At 42.6% G+C, this 14,918-nt stretch overlaps 1 protein-coding gene across 7 annotated transcripts in view; it reads right to left on the bottom strand.

Moving 5' to 3' along the window:
- The window catches only part of TNIK (TRAF2 and NCK interacting kinase), a 389,309-nt gene that overhangs the window by 61,169 nt on the left and 313,222 nt on the right, over positions 1 to 14,918 (bottom strand). For 4 of the 7 annotated variants that reach the window (XM_070466420.1, XM_070466421.1, XM_070466422.1 and 1 more), the window contains exons 13-15: positions 10,939 to 11,049; positions 9,869 to 9,955; positions 8,584 to 8,772 (exon numbers count right to left, since the gene is read on the bottom strand). In XM_070466420.1, coding sequence (XP_070322521.1) covers positions 8,584 to 8,772; positions 9,869 to 9,955; positions 10,939 to 11,049 — 387 coding nt within the window. The remainder of the gene's footprint in view (positions 1 to 8,583; positions 8,773 to 9,868; positions 9,956 to 10,938; positions 11,050 to 14,918) is intronic. The other 3 variants (XM_070466423.1, XM_070466426.1, XM_070466427.1) reach the window with 1 other exon arrangement.

The raw sequence follows: 14,918 nt of genomic DNA, 5'->3' as shown, positions 1-14,918 counted from the left end.
TGCAGAGCCTCTCTCAGCCCAGAGGAGATAACTAAGCAGAACTGCCTCAGAGGGAAGGCTCAAAGGACCCAGGAAGGGTATCTTTACAGGCAAAAGTCACCCTTAGTACTTATTTGTTGCAGACAGACTGTGGCAGAGGACAAATTATAAAGAAAAATGTAGATAAACAAAATGCACACTGCAAGACATGATTTAAAATCTTCAACAGCTTTAAAAGGTCTAGCACTTTTCTCCAGATCCACCTTGTCCTGTCCTTTATTTCTTCAGGGTCAATTTGACAGTTGCAATTTCCAGACCCATTGGGGCAATAATTCCACCCTAATGACCATTAACTCTCCTCTGCTGACTCACTATCTTTGTGTTCTAACAGCCTGTTATGGAACCCATATGTGGGTCCTCAAGACATATTTGTATGTAACAGCTAAGATCCTTTATCCATTTTACTTCCTGATTTGAAATAAAAAGTCAAAAGGGCTCTTCTTTCCCATCCTATTCTGAATATTCCTAGAGGCAGACTCAGTCTCACATACAAAGTAAGTCTATTTTTAAAACTCTCAAATTAACTACAAACATGTCAACGTGTTAAGATGTGCTACAGCAGAGAAAACCACCCTTCTGCCTCTACACAAGAGTCATCTGAACACCTCTTCCCTGGGCATGGCTGTGCATGTATGTACAATTTTGACATCCAGTTGACTTTGGTTTTGAAATTCCATGTCTCAGAAGCTTACCACATACCAAATAAGATGAACAGCAAAAAATCAGGGATATAAACCAGAACATGTATACTTTGTAGAAGTATGTGTGTACAAAGTATATATCAGCAATAATTGTTTAGCTATTGCATTGAGCAAAGGGAAAGAACAAAGCCAGATTTGAGATGAGAACACAGAAAGTCCTGCAAACCCACTGGTTTGCAAACCCTGCAAAGATAGCCCTAGATAAACTGAGACCAAGGCATGCAATGTATTGTTTTTCCAAATACTAGACTGTTTGAGAAGAAGATGACTATTTCTAGACCACTGGAGTTAGTCAAATATTAGTCATTTTCTTATTTCTAGGGAATATAATTACATAGAAAAATCACCATGTATAGGTACCCCTCAATATTCAAACCACTGCAGTCTGAGGTCAGAAATCCAAGAGGTTCAATTCATCTTCAGATAAATAATTGTTTATCCAAACTGTAGCCATTTATTACCTGATATTTATGAGCCAAATATTGTAAGGAAGTTAAGATACCTGCCACTCTTTTTTTTAGCTGTAAAATATCCTTAGACTGTTTTAAACCCACATTCAGAAACAGTACATTAAAAACAACAGCTGAAAAGTCTGTCCCCAAAGATCTCCATTGAACAAAGGTACCACTTTTGAGATGAAGAATTCTTTTGGCAACTGCCAGCAACAAACCTCCAGGAAAGGAAGCACCTTTGTCTCTAATAGGACCATGGGCCACATATGCCCTAAGACTGTTGTTAAAAATGAATGGGGCACAAAAAGGGATGCTGATTTTCACAGGCAGTTAATGGGTTAGATTAGTCATGTGTGGATATCGTTGTTGTTATTCAGTTGCTAAGTCATGTCCGACTCTTCGCGACGCCATGGACTGCAGCACACCAGGCTTCCCTGTCCTTCACTATCTCCCTAAGTTTGCTCAAACTCATGTTCATTGAGTTGATGATACCATCCAACCATCTTATCCTCTGTCACCCCCTTCTTCTTCTGCCCTCAATCCTTCCCAGCATCAAGGTCTTTTCCAGTGAGTTGGCTCTTTGCATCAGGTGGCCAAAGTATTGGAGTTTCAGCTTCAGCAACAGACCTACCAATGAATATTCAGGGTTGATTTCCTTTAGGATGGACTGGTTTGATCTTTTTGCTGTCCGAAGGACTCTTAAGAGTCCTCCAGCACCATAATTTGTGTGTGGATATTACTAATGTATTTCTAGTAACATTGCCTATGCCTTCTCTCAGTCTGTTTACATACTAAATCCTACCATCAGTATGTTTCAGTCTTTACCATCATAAAATATACGGTATGAATAATCTATTGTTACACTCCGCAGATTATTTCAGGATGAATCCAATGTGATGAGATTTCCTGGGTTGGAGTTTGTCCCCAGAATCTGAAAATCTATATAAGTGTAACAATGAGGCATCAGGCTACTCTGTCTCAAGAAAATCTTGTCCTAAAGTCTTCATGAAAATAATGCTGTCTGTTGCTTTTGCACCAAAGGAACAGCATGAATACTGGGGTAAAGATACCAAATCAAACATCCTAGTAACAGTTTCAGATGGACAAGGGTCTGTCTCCTGATTCATCACATCTTATGCTTACTAACTGAACACTCAGTGAGACAAAAAAGGTGTTTCCCCCCAGATTAAGAATATATGTGATTAAAAACTGGGTTTCAATGGAGATATATTTCAAGCTTCCTTTTATGATATGATTTAAAAAAAAAATGAGTCTTCGCTTCAACCTCCTGTTACCAAGAAGATATAAAATATCTTAAGTACCACCAAAAAAGTGTTCTAGGAGCACTGTATAAAGAATGTCAAGACGCCATTCCGTAACAACAGAAGACATCTGTTACAAAGGAGTTCATACTTGATGGGATTATCAATAAATATAGAGCACTATATTAGGAGAGAAAGATCAATTTTACCATAGAATCAGGCTTTTTTCTTATTAAAAGAATCATTTTACCATCAAAACTAAAATAACTTTGAACAGGTTTGAATCACTTCTGCAGAAACGCTACACTATTTATTACAGCATTACAGGGAAAAATAAAAAATAACTGTGGTCTCAGAAATAAGATTCCACTCCAGGCAGGACTGTGTTATCCACTGGGTAACACAGGAATGACATCTAAAACCTCTGAGATATATAAACGTAGCACAAATACAGCAGACCTGAAAATAAATGTGATTAAAAAATTTTAAAAAATTTTCAAAATAAGTAACTATGTTGAAACATGTATACAAGGATAAGCATTACATCAGTGTCAATTGTTAAATTGTTTTGTACATTTGAAAACAATTTATAGCTTCTAATGTTTCACGGAGCAATAAGAAATGTTATCTGCTGAGAGATTTCAAAACAAACTCATAGAAGTGGTTTTTAAAAGGTTGACAACAAAATATATTTACTGTCGTATGGGTGCATTTTAATAACACTTTATTAAATAGATGACTGTAGGGTCTGTGGGAGTCTATGTAGGTCTTGGAAGGCCTACTTAAGAGCTAGTGTATGGTGAATTGAACACAACTGTATGGGAAATTTCCCCCCCGCCAACTGGACAAAACATTTGATTTTTGTCTTTACTGCCAGTGCTGGAGGAAGAGAAAGAAGTTAAGAGAAAGAAATTCAATGACCTTTAAGTCCTCATTAGGTATTCTGATCCTGCACTCTCTGGGCACGTGAAGAGGTGAGTCATGCTGTCTTCTGGCAAAACCACATGGGCAGATGGTTACTGAGCAAGACTGGGGCTATCCCTTCTCTGGGGCACCCTGGAGGACAGAGGAAACACTCATTCCTTACTGAGTTTGCTCAAATTCATGTCCACTGAGTCGGTGATGCCATCCAACTATTTCATCCTGTCATGTCCTTCTCCTCCTGCCCTCATTCCTAGGGAATGCTTAAAATGTAGTCTTGTCAAAGATAAGGCCCTGGAGTACTTTACCAAGATCTAACCAATGATTGCACAAGAAAAGTATAGATCCTCATGTGAATGGACAACTTAAAAGTAAGGAGGCCAATCTTTAGCAGGCTGAGATGGGAAATTAAAAAGTGTGTATCCATCCCTGGAGAGAGATAAGTGGAGGAGATGGGAGATGCATGTGAACTGCTCATGTGAAATCCCAACCAGAAACAACAGAGGCAAAACACTTAATTCCTTGTGGGCAACAATAGCCTTTGGAGCAAAAGAGAAATATGCTGACTACTTCGTTTGCAGTTGCAGAGTGCCTACAGTTTCAATGGCACATTCACATACATGATTGCCCAGGATCCTCCCAACTTTGAGGGAGAAAGCACAGATGGGTAGGCTATACCCCAGGAAGGCTAGGACACTTCAAGGTCACACAGCCTGGAAGCGGAAGAATAAGAACTCAAAAGAGCTCTTTCCTATTGCCTGCCAGGTCTGTTGCATGCTAAATCTTAAGAGAGATAAACAGAAACTAAGGAAAGATGGGAACAGAGATGTAAACTCTCTAAATAGTTATATGAGAGCTCATATAAAATAACTCAAATAAAAAGAAAAAAAAGTATCAGTGTAGAGCAGAGAAAACAGGTGGAGAAGGAGTTCTTATCTGTGGGGATTTCAAAGCCCAGTGAACTGATGGAATATAAAGAGACATCCTGGCCCATCATTTGCTAAATAAAACCATGACCAGATGACTGGCATGTATCACAGAGAAAGAACATGATGAAGTGTTAAAAAAAATGAAAATGCCATCTCATGCAATACTCATAGATAGAACATTCTGTTGCTGCTGTGTGTTGGTGAAAATTAAAAAAATATATTGTCAGGCCCCGATAATCACAGCCATTATAAGAAACAGGAATCGGTACCATTATAGGTACATTTCTTTGTACAGGAACCTATACAAAGAAAAGGGCATTAAAAGAAAAGGAGTATCCATCTTTCAGAAAAAGCCAGTGTGTGTGTGTGGGGGGGGGGGGGGGGGATCTTTAAATTTTGCTGATGTTTAATAGTATATCATATTGATGTTTTTACAGAACAAATCTGACTAAAATGGCAGAGAATTTGAAAGGAGCGAGAATGTCCCCTACTTCTCCTTTTAATGGAGACATTAATGTTCCTTTCTGGCTGAAATCTGAAAATCAAAGCTAATGCGACATTTAGGACAATGAGAATACTCAGGAAAAGGATAGAGAGAAGAGTTCAACAAGATTTGCCAACAATCTAGTGTTTCCACTTGTTCTCACTACATCTGACAAATTAATAAGAAAGGAAATGAGAAACATGATGATGACTTATGTTTTACAAAATGAAGAACAAAAACATGAAGGATGAACCATTATAACAACATTACACTGCTAATGAAGAAAATGTCGATTTGCTATAAGGAAGAGAAATAAGTGGATGGAAAAGTAATCAAAGAAGGAAAACTCAAGATGATGAGAAGGTGTGGTGGTGTTTTAGCTGCTAAGTCCTGTCTGACTCTTGCGACCCCATGGACTGTAGCCTGCCAGGCTCCTCTGTCCATGGGATTCTCCAGGCAAGAATACTGGAGTGGGTTGCTATTTTCTTCTCCAGGGGATCTTCCAGACCCAGGGATCAAACCTGGGTCTCCTGCATTGCAGGCAGATCCTTTACCTACTGAGCTACCAGGGAAGCCCAGAAGGTATAGAGGTGAGTTAAAAACAAATGCAGGAGCAGATTACAAAAGAGGCAGCTGTAAGTGGAAGACGGCTGGTTGGTGTCTTCAAAGGCATATGGTACAAAAAAGCTCAGAGCCTCTATAACAGGAGACCATGACATTGCTGCTGCCTCATCCCTGGTGAGGATATTTTCAAATTTATATCCTGGCATTTGGAAAAGAAAATGGTACCTCATTTTATACCTCCAAAAGAGAGTTTAACCTGGGTTCTTTTTATTGGTTGATAATTAAAACACTGCTGAGCTAGAAATTCTGTCCATATATAAAGTCTTGAAATGTATTTTACTGTTAGGCTACTTTCAACTTCACCTACCTCCCTACTATAAGAAAGAAAAGAAATCTGTAAATAAAGCTCTAGAAGAAAAGTTCATACATTGCTGATAGAAGCACTGAAAGATCAAGACAACAAGGATCCTTACAGTCATTTTTATTCCCATTTTAGGAAGTGGGTGTTGAAAAAATGATGAATCAAACTCAGGCAGACAATCATTTGTTTTCCCTTGTATACCAGTTGCTACAATCCCCAATTTAGCACTGTCATTCATTCTATCATTTAAATGTTTCATCTTTCTTCTAAAATAGGAACACCCACTCAAAGACTTGGGAACTGTTTCCTGAAGAGATAGGTGGTTAGTTGGAAGCTGAATTATGTTAACCACACCCAGGAAGACAGGATTAAATATAAAATCCGAAAAGAAGGTGACCCTAATGGTAAAGGATCTGCCTGTCAATGCAGGAGACAGAAAAGATGCTGGTTCGATCCCTGGGTTGGGAAGATCCTCTGGAGTAGGAAATGGCAACCCACTCCAGTATTCTTGCCTGGGAAATCCCACGGACAGAGGAGCCTGGTGGGCTATAGTCCATGGGACTGCAAAGAGTTGGACACGACTGAGCACACAGGCACACACACACACATCCAAAAGTGCATGAAGCCCAAAAGAATACCAGCTATCAGGAAGCCAGAGACCTTGGAAGATGTCACCCACCAGAGGTGGCCCAGACTTAGGATGGCCTGGGAACCTCACACTGAGAGTACCTGATGACACAGCCATGCTGTTTGCATGCCCATTATCTAACTTTTCTTTACACTAGGAGCTTGGCTGAAAAGTACAGGGGAATTAGGAGGTCTAGAAAACTTCCCTGATGATATCTGCAGAGATGCACCCCAGGAATGCCATGGCCCCTGAAAGCTTGGTGCCCTTGAATTAGTTCTGAATAGAGAGGACAGGCCAGCCAATTTAATGATGAGGACAGATGGCAACTAGAAAACAATGAAGTTAAAATGTTTAAGTGAAAACAAGAATATGCTGAGTAACGGTGAAAGGAAGGAAGTGGAAGCTGCTTCACGTTTCTCCCCCTTTCCTGGTACATTTGTGTATGAGGGAGCTGCCCAGGGGAAAGGAGATTCTGGTATGCTTTACAAGGCATCTCAGTCCTCTCCAGGTGGTGTCAGGAGGGATCTGTAGGTGTCCCTTTCCTAAACTTATGCTTGGGGTTGGGAGCTCTGAAGGACAGGTGGTCATGCATCCAAGAGAGGTCATGGTCATTTAGTGATGCAGCACTTCTTGGAGGAGATGAGCTACCTGTATGGATGCATGAGTTCATGCCCCGAGGTCCACGTGGGTCTCCAGGCCCTTCTTACTTGCAGTAATAGACAACTGGGGGCTCATCACTTTGGAGACGTTGGGAAAGGACACACACATGACTTGGGGTCCTGACTCTCGAGGTGGGCTACATCCTTGGGGGAGAGATCACTTTGTTGATCTCACTGTGGTCCTTGAAGCTCCCTGAGGCTTCAGTTGATCTTCAAGACCAAGTCTAATAGGATAAGCTGTTTCATCTTTCTTCCGTGAGTGATGCTCAAACAGGAGTCCTGATCTGGAATCATTAATTGCTGTAGGTGCTACTGGTATTAACTTAGCAGAGGCTAGTTTTTCAGGCTTCTGAACATCTGCCACGATCAGGAGCTGTGAATCTGCCTTAGCTGAGGGTTTCAGCTTGGCATGGTTTAGCAGTGGAGGAAAGTGGCACATCTTTGCTAGCCAGGAAGCATGTCAGCTGCCGTTTAACAGCAGTGATTCTGCTTAACTGGAAGAACAGATGAGTTGTTAAGGGGTTGGTGCTATACCTGCGGGTAGGATCACAAAACTGAATTACTGACCTGGGGGAAAGAGGCAATTCTTACAGACATAGGTTAAATACAAATCACGTTTACAGACTTTGAGGGAAAGTGATCAAAAATGTTTTTTATATTGAACTGAATGATTTTCTCTACAGATTTAGTGTTTAAGTTTTAAAAGAAAAAAGTTACCAGTTTTATAAAAAATAGTACACAATCATAAAGGATTTAAACAAAAAGCTTAAAGAAAAGACTGTGTAGTTTCTACTCCTCATACACAACCATTTTTTATATCAGGACAACATAATTTCAAGTGTTTTCTATACATGTGTAAGATAGAACAGAAAATAAAAAAACTTATAAAAATAGGGTCTTATGTTAAGAAATCCAGTTCTAGTAATATTGTAGTCTAGATAACTTGAAATAAGCTCTAGCTATAAATATCTGAAGATACTAGGACAATATGTAAAGTAATATAAATCACTCTTTTGAATGACTAGTTATGCTTACAGGAAAATAAAGGAAATCAGTAGGTGCTAACCCTAACCCTTCTTTAGTCTAGTAGTTGAGCAAATGAAGGATCATTCCCATGAAAGTATTTGTAAAAAATATAAATGACCTCCAACCCTGTAAGTGAACCACAACCACAAGTCTGGGACCAACCGTGTCTTCACTGGTACCACAGAAGAAAATAGGATATTAGTGACAATACTAAGGATCAGTTTCAGGGTCTAGGTACGGATAGGAAATGATCCTACCTAAAACTCCTTAAGTCTTAAATCACATCCTTCCACTAAAAATTCTCCAGCCACAAACTCAATTGGATTCCAATACAGAAAAAGATTTTCTGCTTCCTGCTGTTACTTAACAAAAAAGAACCACAAATGGATTGAGGTATAGAAATAAGGTTATAATTCTTCCCAAAACAAAGCATGTGTGTCTCACAAAAGTTATTTTCCAGCTTTGTAGCTTAACTTTCTGTTTCTACAGGAGAAACTCGTTATGGCCCATATGCTCAAGGCAGTGTAGGTACAGGCTGCACTTGTTGGCTTACTTACCTCCTTGGCCCATGCTGGTTTCTCACTAGGACTCATCCCTTCTTTGTAATGATACAGTGGCTTCTTCTCCACAGGCCTCTGCTCCTGCCGCTGATGCTGAAGGGAAACCAAGTAGTCTCTCTCTTGCTTTAGTTGTCTCTGTAGCCTTTCTGCTTGTCTCTGTTCTTCCAACTGCTTGCGCTTATATTCCTGTCCAGATCAGGAAAGGAGAATAAAGAAAAGGCTACATTACCATAGGGAAACCATTGGTCAGTACCAGGGAAGCATGCAATGGAAGCAAAAGAGATGATAGATAACAAAGGACCTTACTACCAACAAAACCACAAGAGGACACAGGGATGTGCCATGGAGATACGGTACAGCCTCTGGTTAGCATCTGCACAGAATGTGGCATTTAATGAAAACACTACTGTTTTAATGGCAACCCCTACAGAACAGCACCCTTCACAAAGTGACTTGTCCTCGATGAATTGTAACCAAGAAAATGGCAACAACGAGGACATTTTGATGGTCAGTGCACAACCCCTGTAAGGAACTATCCACTTCCTGGTTTAGTCATTAAACTATTCAAACATGTACAATTTACAAAACAAAATAAGAACCTAAAGATACTGCCTAAATCATCTTTCATTTTGACAAAACTTGGACCAACAGAAACCATTAGCAAAAACATGTACAGGCTAAAAAAAAAAAAAAAAAAAATCACAGTGCCACTGAATAAAAAGTTACGTTTTAAAAAAAAAAGATATGCCAAGCAGCTCATTTGGAGAGCAGTGCAATAAGGCTAAAAAAAAAAAAAAAAAAAAAAAGCAAACAAAAAAAAACCCCCAAAAACACTTCAAGTGGAAGCTACCTGAGCAGGGCACACAAAATGTTCCCATCGTGAGGGTAAAACTAATAGTCTGCAAATGAAATATGACTCCAGAGCTGAGTGGTTTCCTACGGATGAGGGATAGTCTGCTGTGATTGTATTCCAGCATGTTGCAAATGACTGCGAGCATTACTCTGCAATAAACACAGTGGGTCTCAGAAACAGCCCGAACTTGGACTCAGACTGGATTCACGGTGAAGTTTTGCAAATGGCTGGCGTTAATAAAGAATGTGCAACAAGTATATTCAAAGTTGTGACTCGGCACCCTGGGCCAGGAAACTCATTACGTTTTAGCAGATGCTCCAGGCCCAGGAGGCTGGGTGGGTCCCCGTTTCCTGACCGGCACGTGAGAGACCACACACACACACGCACACGAGATGGACACGGAGCAGACCAGCTGGGCGTTCCCATTACCAGAAGTAGAGCTTGCTCATGCAGCAGCTGCTGTTGCAAGATCTCTAGCTGCCTCTGCTCCTCCTCCAGCTGTCGCCTGATGTACTCCTGGAGAGGCAGGCAGCAGAGAACGCAGCGGAACACGAGAGGGAGAGGGAGAGAGACAGAACCAGTCATTTCAAAGGTGAGAAGACACTGCCAAGTGAAGTGTGGAAGAAAGGAGGGAAAAAACATACCCCAACACCTCTTCACTAAACAGGAAAGATACCCTGCACCACAGCAAAAGCACGTCAGTGCAGTCAAAGGCACAACAGCAGCGGATGGAGACAGCTCAATGCTTTGCTGTGACGATCTGGTTTTGAGAACCCAGCTTTTGCTGGTGTTGCGGTTAAAGTATTATCCATATATTTTTTATTTTTTGGCCATGTGGCATCTTAGTTCCCAGACCAGGGCTCGAACCTGTGCCCCCTGCAGCAGCAGCATGGAGTCTTAACCACTGGGAAGTCCCGAGAACCCAGCTTATTTTCAAACTTTTCATCATAGGCTCCCTCTTTACGGGCTACCTGAAATGAACAAGGCTGTACAGTTCAGACGCTCCTCGTTGTAAGCAGTGGGGATAAAATAATGGCTGAATGCCGTCATGAACTGTCTTTGTAAAGAAACCATCCTGCAGTTTCACTGCACTGTCTGAACATGATTCTAACAAAGAGAGAAAGGGCCTGCATCGATGGCTCAGAGTCATGGAGACCAGAGCAGTGTGAGTAGGAAAGCGCTTCTGAAGCGATGAAAGAGGAGGACTTGGCTCATTTATCATGGCTCAGTGCCACTCTCAAGGCAGGTGCCCTGGCCTGGGAGAAGCATGAAATCAAGGTGTCAGGGGACTTCGGCTTGGGGAGGAAGCCAGGTTGAATGAGCAGGCTTTGCCCAGGTTGTGCATTTGACTTCTTGAATAGGTGAGAATAGTTGCTGGAGCAAGAGTAAAAACCAGCTTAACCCGAGCAGACCTAAGCGAAGGTGACCCACAGCCCAGAGGCGGCTGGCGCTGGTGTCCACGCGGGGCCGTCGGCAGGGCTCCCAGGTCCCCGCGGTACCTGCTCGTGCTCTGCGCGCCTCCTCTCCTCTTCCCGGCGCATCTGCTCCTCATAGTGCCTGCGCTGCTCCCTCTCTTGCTGTTTCCGCAGCTCCTTCTCTCGCCTTTGTTGCTGTGGGGGAAAAGCAGACGACCATGAAGGAAATCAGCAGGGAGAGCTGCAGAGCTGTGGACGTGACTGACTGTCCACGAGATGCCTGCACGCCTGAGGGCCTCTCACCTGTGCTATCTGGGGACACACGGGTCAGGATGGGGCGACAGCAATTCAGTATTTATCACACAGGTGAGCTCCCCAGGTTTATCCGTCTCCCGAGAAGTTCCCGTTCAGAGCTTCCCCCCAGCTGGCTGATGGGGGTTTTCAAATCAGGGATGGGTAACACGGATGGATAGTTTCCTGGTGGCTCCGTGGTAAAGAATCTGCCCGTCAATGCAGGAGACGTGGGTTCGATCCCTGGGTGGGGAAGACCCCCTGGAGAAGGAAATGGCAAGCCACTCCAGTATTCTTGGCTGGGAAGTCCAATGGACAGAGGAGGCAGGTGGGCTGCTGTCCACGGGGTCACTAAGAGTCAGATATGACTTAGCAGCTAAACAACACCACCACTGATGTATAATAAATTAGTCATTATATGTCATCAAGCTGTGAGATTCTATAGACTTTAAAGCACATTCACAATGCAAATGCTATTCAATGTTTTTCACACCTTGTAGGGCATAAATGGAGAAGGCAATGGCACCCCACTCCAGTACTCTTGCCTGGAGAATCCCAGGGACGGCGGAGCCTGGTGGGCTGCCGTCTATGGGGTCGCACAGAGTCGGACACGACTGAAGCGACGCAGCAGCAGCAGGGCATAAATGGGGCTTCGCTGACAAAGAAACTGCCTGTAATGCAGGAGACCTGCGTTCAGTTCTTGGGTTGGGAAGATTCCCTGGAGAAGGGGATGGCAACCCACTCCAGCATTCTTGCCTGGAAAATTCCATGGACAGAGGAGCTTGGCAGGTTACAGTCCATGGGATTGTAAAAGTTGGGCATGACTGACTTAGTGACTAAACCACCAGGGCATATACAGATGAAGACAGTAAAAACCAGAGAAGTGAAATGACATGTTCAAGGCTACACAGTAATGATGGCTGAGGGTGCAACAGAATCCAGACTCCCAAGTAGTCCATTCCCCCTTCTAATATACCATGTTGTCTTTCTTTTCTGGAGTGTTCACAAGTAAGTGTGAATTTCAACTTGTCACTCAAGTAAGACTGTGAGCTCAGGAACCATCATCTCATATAATCATACCTCTGAAAGTGACACCGCGGCAAGCACTTTTCATACTTTATCTTATTTAATTTTCACAAAAATTTTCTGAGATAGATACTATAGTACTATTATCCCCCATTAAATGAGAAAACAGAGGCATGGAGAGATTAAGTAGTTGTTCAAGGTCATACTCATATGCAAGGTCATATTGAGTAAATACTAAAGCTTGATTTGAAAGCCTGACAACATGACTCCAGTCTGAACTCCATCAGTACAGAAGATGAAGAGGCAACAGGAGTGACAGATCATAATTAATCCAGCTCTTCATTATACTCTCAGTAAAAGAGAACATCTTAGGAGTAGTGACAGCAGCCAAGGTTTCTCAGCCAGGGATGGTACCATTCCCCAATCCCTGGAGCATGTGGCATGTGCAGGGGCATGTAGAAGATTTTCTGGTTGTTCCAGTGTCTGCGGGGTCATGACTGGCATTTAGCCAGGGATGCTAAACACCCCACAATGTGTGGGACACACATACATTACAAAGTATTTTCCCTGACCACACGCCTTCGGAGAAATACTGAAGTCTCTTTGGGTAGGAGCCCAGTACTGACATTAGGATTTCTTCTTCCTCAAATATGGGGTTTGGAGGGGCTGACCAGAGAGGCTCTTCCCTTGTCTCAATAGCACTTGGCTGAAGAAACATGAGTATCCAAGATAAGATGGACTGTGACTGTATCATATTGATGAGCTGGCTCTAAAATACCTGGAAAACAGCTCTCTACTACAAAAACTTTGTTCCAGCCCCAGCTAAACCAATGACAGATATTGAAAGCTTCCCAAAGGAGCCTCTTCTTGGCACCTGCAATCCTCTAGACCTGCTCTCTTTCAATAACCTCCAAGGATCATTTGAGACTCAATGTCTATCACTTCCAGAATAAGAGTTGCTTGTCCATCTTAGACAGTAGGTGATGGGGAGCTTCTGGAAGACTACAGGTACATGCCATCAAATGTATTGACCAGATCTGCATTTTCAAAATGCAGATGCCCCTCGAAATGGGCAGGACCAGAAGCTGAGAATGCAATGTGTGGCCATTTGATGGGTCCAGGGCACCCACGAGCTAAGCAAAGGCAGCCAGAGAGTCCATGTTTGTTATCGCAGTCGAGACACAGGCAAAAGGAAGAAAAACTAAAAAACTGTCTGGATTTCCAGTCAGTGCGAGGACTGTAGTGGACGTCAACTTAGAAGAAGAAATTAGCATTAGGCAAAAATAAAATGGGCAGAATTTGGTGACTGTGGGGCGTGTGAGGCTGAGTGGTGAGTGAATTTCTGGCCCAGGAGCATGGCAGATGGTGTGATACAGAAGTTTAGGGAAGGGATGAGGCATGTGCTGGGGAATAGAAATGAGTCAAGTTCCAGACAAGTGATTATTTGTTTTACAGAAAAATAATACAGGAGGATGGGAGTAGAAAACATCATCATATGAACTGACTGAATAATTCGGATTAAAGACCCAAAACAGAGATATTTCCAACACTTAACCAAAGTGAATCAATGCCAGCACAGAGAATAAAATAATTATGTGTACAGATCTGGCTCCTGGCAGGAAACAGCCCTAATTTAGCTAACATTTCAAGCTTTTTTTACTCCTACCATTAGTCTCTTTCTTGAGGAAAAAAATATAATCAAGGCTTTTGACGATTTAGCAGATTTTTCTGCGAGGGACGTGTACATTTCCAACCCCCTTTTTAGGAATCGATACTGTTTGATAATGACATGCCACTCCGGTCTCTATGCAAGGTGTACACAGTACTGATTTCAATTCAGGAGAGGCTGAGCTTCCTGAATGCTCTGTAGTTTCTAAGAAAGACACTCGAAAGTGACTAATAATTAATAATGATCTCATCTGGCTCAGTCACCGCTAAGGCATGGAGGCCTCTGCCAGGGCTTCGGCTCCCGCGGTGAGACTGGAAAAACAAATCACTTCTCCAACCTTCCGAAGGCACTGTGCCAATTCCAGCTGCCATGCCTCAATGTTAACACCTTTCCAGGAAAAATGTTTGCGCTCTCTCCTCCTGGCTGTGGGACGGTTTGAGGGGACACACCAACACAGAGCCAAGAAAGACCAAGTCCCTGGCCTCCAGCAGACAGCTTTACAAAGATCTGAGGACTCTTGCTGGAAGCAGCAATTGAGGGCAAGGCCTGTGTTTGATCCCCACTGGACTGCCCAGCCCCTCGCTGGGGGCCTGGCACCTGGCCAGTACAGAGATTTTGTTGAGCTGAACCAAGGATGAAACTCAGGGCAAAAGAAGACAGTACAGTATCATTTGGTGGCCCAGTGGTAAAGAATCTGCCTGCATGACTTAACATGCATGTTCAACAATGAAGGACATGCAGGTTCGATCCCTGGGTCGGGAAAGTCCTCTGGAGAAGGAAATGGCAATCCACTCCAGTATTCCAGAGAAATCCCATAGACAGAGGAGCCTGGTGGGCTACAGTCCATAGGTGCAAAGAGTCGGACGAGACTGAGCAACTAAACAACAACAATAATAGTACCATCTTAATTTGGGGAGGGATTTCTATTCTTATCAATACTTATAGTTAAGAACACACTGTGCCTTTTCTTATGGTTATTTGAGATAGCTCAACTATTCCACAATATAGATTGTGGACAGGGTCTCTGATGTACTCCGGTTTTTACCTCCTACTATATTCCATAAAGGGTCTGATACAA

Source organism: Odocoileus virginianus, chromosome 4 (genome assembly GCF_023699985.2).
Source record: "Odocoileus virginianus isolate 20LAN1187 ecotype Illinois chromosome 4, Ovbor_1.2, whole genome shotgun sequence".
In the NCBI taxonomy this organism is placed as follows: domain Eukaryota; kingdom Metazoa; phylum Chordata; class Mammalia; order Artiodactyla; family Cervidae; genus Odocoileus; species Odocoileus virginianus.
The sequence above is the reverse complement of the archived record's forward strand: the minus strand, read 5'-3'. Positions and strand labels throughout refer to the sequence as shown.